This window comes from Rosa chinensis, chromosome 1 (assembly GCF_002994745.2).
Source record: "Rosa chinensis cultivar Old Blush chromosome 1, RchiOBHm-V2, whole genome shotgun sequence".
Lineage (NCBI taxonomy): Eukaryota > Viridiplantae > Streptophyta > Magnoliopsida > Rosales > Rosaceae > Rosa > Rosa chinensis.
The window spans coordinates 53,091,643-53,094,178 of record NC_037088.1 but is presented as its reverse complement, the minus strand read 5'-3'; the positions used below and the strand labels follow the sequence as shown (position 1 = coordinate 53,094,178).

General features: G+C 39.1%; 1 protein-coding gene across 1 annotated transcript; it reads right to left on the bottom strand.

Annotated features, from left to right (window-relative positions):
- Positions 1-354: 354 nt before the first annotated feature.
- LOC112182164 (28 kDa ribonucleoprotein, chloroplastic) lies at positions 355-1,849 on the bottom strand. The gene is made up of 3 exons (XM_024320613.2): positions 1,243-1,849; positions 821-1,126; positions 355-731 (listed from the first exon to the last, which is right to left on the bottom strand). The coding sequence occupies exons 1-3, from the start codon at positions 1,786-1,788 to the stop codon at positions 681-683; spliced, it is 903 nt and encodes a 300-aa protein (XP_024176381.1). The 5' UTR covers positions 1,789-1,849; the 3' UTR covers positions 355-680.
- Between the last annotated feature and the right edge of the window lie 687 nt (positions 1,850-2,536).

Here is a 2,536-nt window from a genome sequence, read left to right as displayed (position 1 = left end):
GCTTACCTTCAGCAATCACTGGCATGGATTCCATCTTATGCTGCAACCACGAACACTGAATATGGCCTTCTGTTACTTACCAACTTGCTTCTCAATGGACAGAACAATATGCAAAACGTCGGTAGTAATCAGGGACCAATTCATCTGTATATATATAGGTGACTTAAACCTCAAGAAGCTTCCCATTAAAGCTATCCATATCGATTTAGGTTTCCTAGTTAGATTCTTAATGTAACACTTCATTGTAGTCTTTCTTGCAGACTAAGAATAGGATTACTTACCTTAATGAATAGATACACTGCTTCATTAAGTTACAAGTATTGATTTACTGTTTGTATCCATGTTAAACTAGGATTGATATTAAGCTAATCATCAATTACTTTATGATGATATGTGTTATGTCCATATTTGATCTTACAAGTAAGACAGAGTACAGAAGAGTTTAAAGGGGTACATGAGGTACACATTTCTTCACAATCACCAACATAGCTACTAAAAAAGTTACACAACATATCTATGGAAAATCTCAGCAGTGTTGCCCATGTTGGAAGTCAAGTCATATTACTCCGAAACTCCACCAATTAGGCAAATTATAATGCCAAAGTGCACAATTTAGAATCTGGCAGGCATTATGAATGGCCCCTTGTTCTGATAGATGAACCTTGTTTACAGCTTCAAGACTAAGCCCTTTCTTTAAGTCCTCTAACTATTATCCTCCGACCAAAAAACTCCTGAAAGTGTCATTGCAATAAATCACATCAAAAAATGAAACAGCATTCAAATTCCAACATCAAATCGGGTCAGAATTCATGTACAGTACCGTTCCATCCAAAGTGGTCGCTTTATCACGCTCTGCAGCCGAAGAGAATGAGATAAACCCATAAGCCCGGTTCTTCCCAGCTTTTCGATCATGCAACACTCTTGCACTAGCCAGAGTCCCAAACTTGCTGAAATGGCTCCTCAAAGCATGAGGCTGGACAGCCCAGGCCAGGTTACCAACATAGAGCTTATAAGGGCTTTCGTACACCAAGTTCTTCACCGGTGCCGAATTCAACGCCACGGAGTTCCTAGTCCTCGGACTCATATGAACCGAAAACCTAACCCGCATCTCCCTCCCTGCAACATCCTTCACAAAAACAGTAACCAAAGTTTCAGTCTTATTCACATAGTTCCAATTTCAGTGCTAAATTTAAGCAACAAACAAAACAAAGGGTAGCTCAGGGTTTAGGGTTTAAGACTTACAATCCCATCCAATGCAGCAATGGCGGCTTTAGCAGAGTCTATAGAGCCCATTGTAATGTAACCACAGCCTCTGCTTAAACCGGTCTCCGGACTCCGGGAAATCTCGACGGAGAAAACAGTCCCGTGTGGCTTAAACATCTCCATCAAGTCCTCAATGTCAGAGCTTCTGGGAAGATTGCACACGTACAACTCACACGGTCTTGGCTGCCGATTCTGCTTCTCCATATCCAATCCCTCCTCACCTGAAACATCGGCGCTGTGTCTCTCGTGCTCATACTGCTCTTCATACCCATTATCGTCCACACCTTGTTCTTCTTCCTCAGCCACTGAACTCACCGCCTGTTCCTGTTCCACTACGGCCAACGCCGTCAAAACCCCGGCTCTGTTCTTCGAGTACCTGAGCCGGCGATGCAAGGAAGAAAATGGAAGGGAACTGAAAACGAATCGTTTAAGTGAAATTGTGACTCCGGTGTTCGGGCTGGTGTTGTTAGTAATCCAAGAGGGAGGAGAGGGTGTTATGTTTAAGCATGTGGCTGCCATAGCCATAGCTCAACCTACACAGATAGAAATCCAATTTTTTCTTATGTAGTGCTACGGATAAGATGATTCGGTTTTGTTTGTAAGTGCTTTCTGTAGAAGTAGTTTTACCAGGTAGCGCTTTTTATGTGTATATTACATTATTACGTTAAGGTACTTCGTCCAAGTTAGAGCTGTTTAAGAAAATGCATTTGAATTAATAAAAAGCTAATTTGCAGAAAAAGATATAATGGGTTTTGAGAAACAAATGTTTTAGGAGTTTCTATTTTTTAAGGTTTTTGAAGAAAGTAGTTTAATTAGTTGTCTGTCCAAATTAATATCATTCATAATAACTTTATTTAGAACAATAGTTAGTTAAAAGGTTTGTAAACTCGTTCTCTTTAACTTTGAAGTGAAAAAAAACCAAAAAAGAAAAGTTCAAAAGGGAAAGAGTTCACAATAAAACGTGACTAAGGGCAACTCCAACCATAGGCTCTATTTGGGGGTGCTATTCTCATTTTAGCACCCCCTTGTTGCACTATTCATATATGACTTAATTCTCATCTCCAACAATGAGGTGCTATATGAGTGCTATTTTCACTATTCTTGATTAAATATAATATGAGTGTAATGTTGATGAATATTATATTAAAAGTATGTTAATATAGTTAAATAAAGTAAACAATTGTGAAGGAGATAGAGGATATTTGGTGTGAGGAAATAGAAAAGAATGGGTTGATATTTATAGAATTTCCCACAATTTACTGTTCCAATAGGT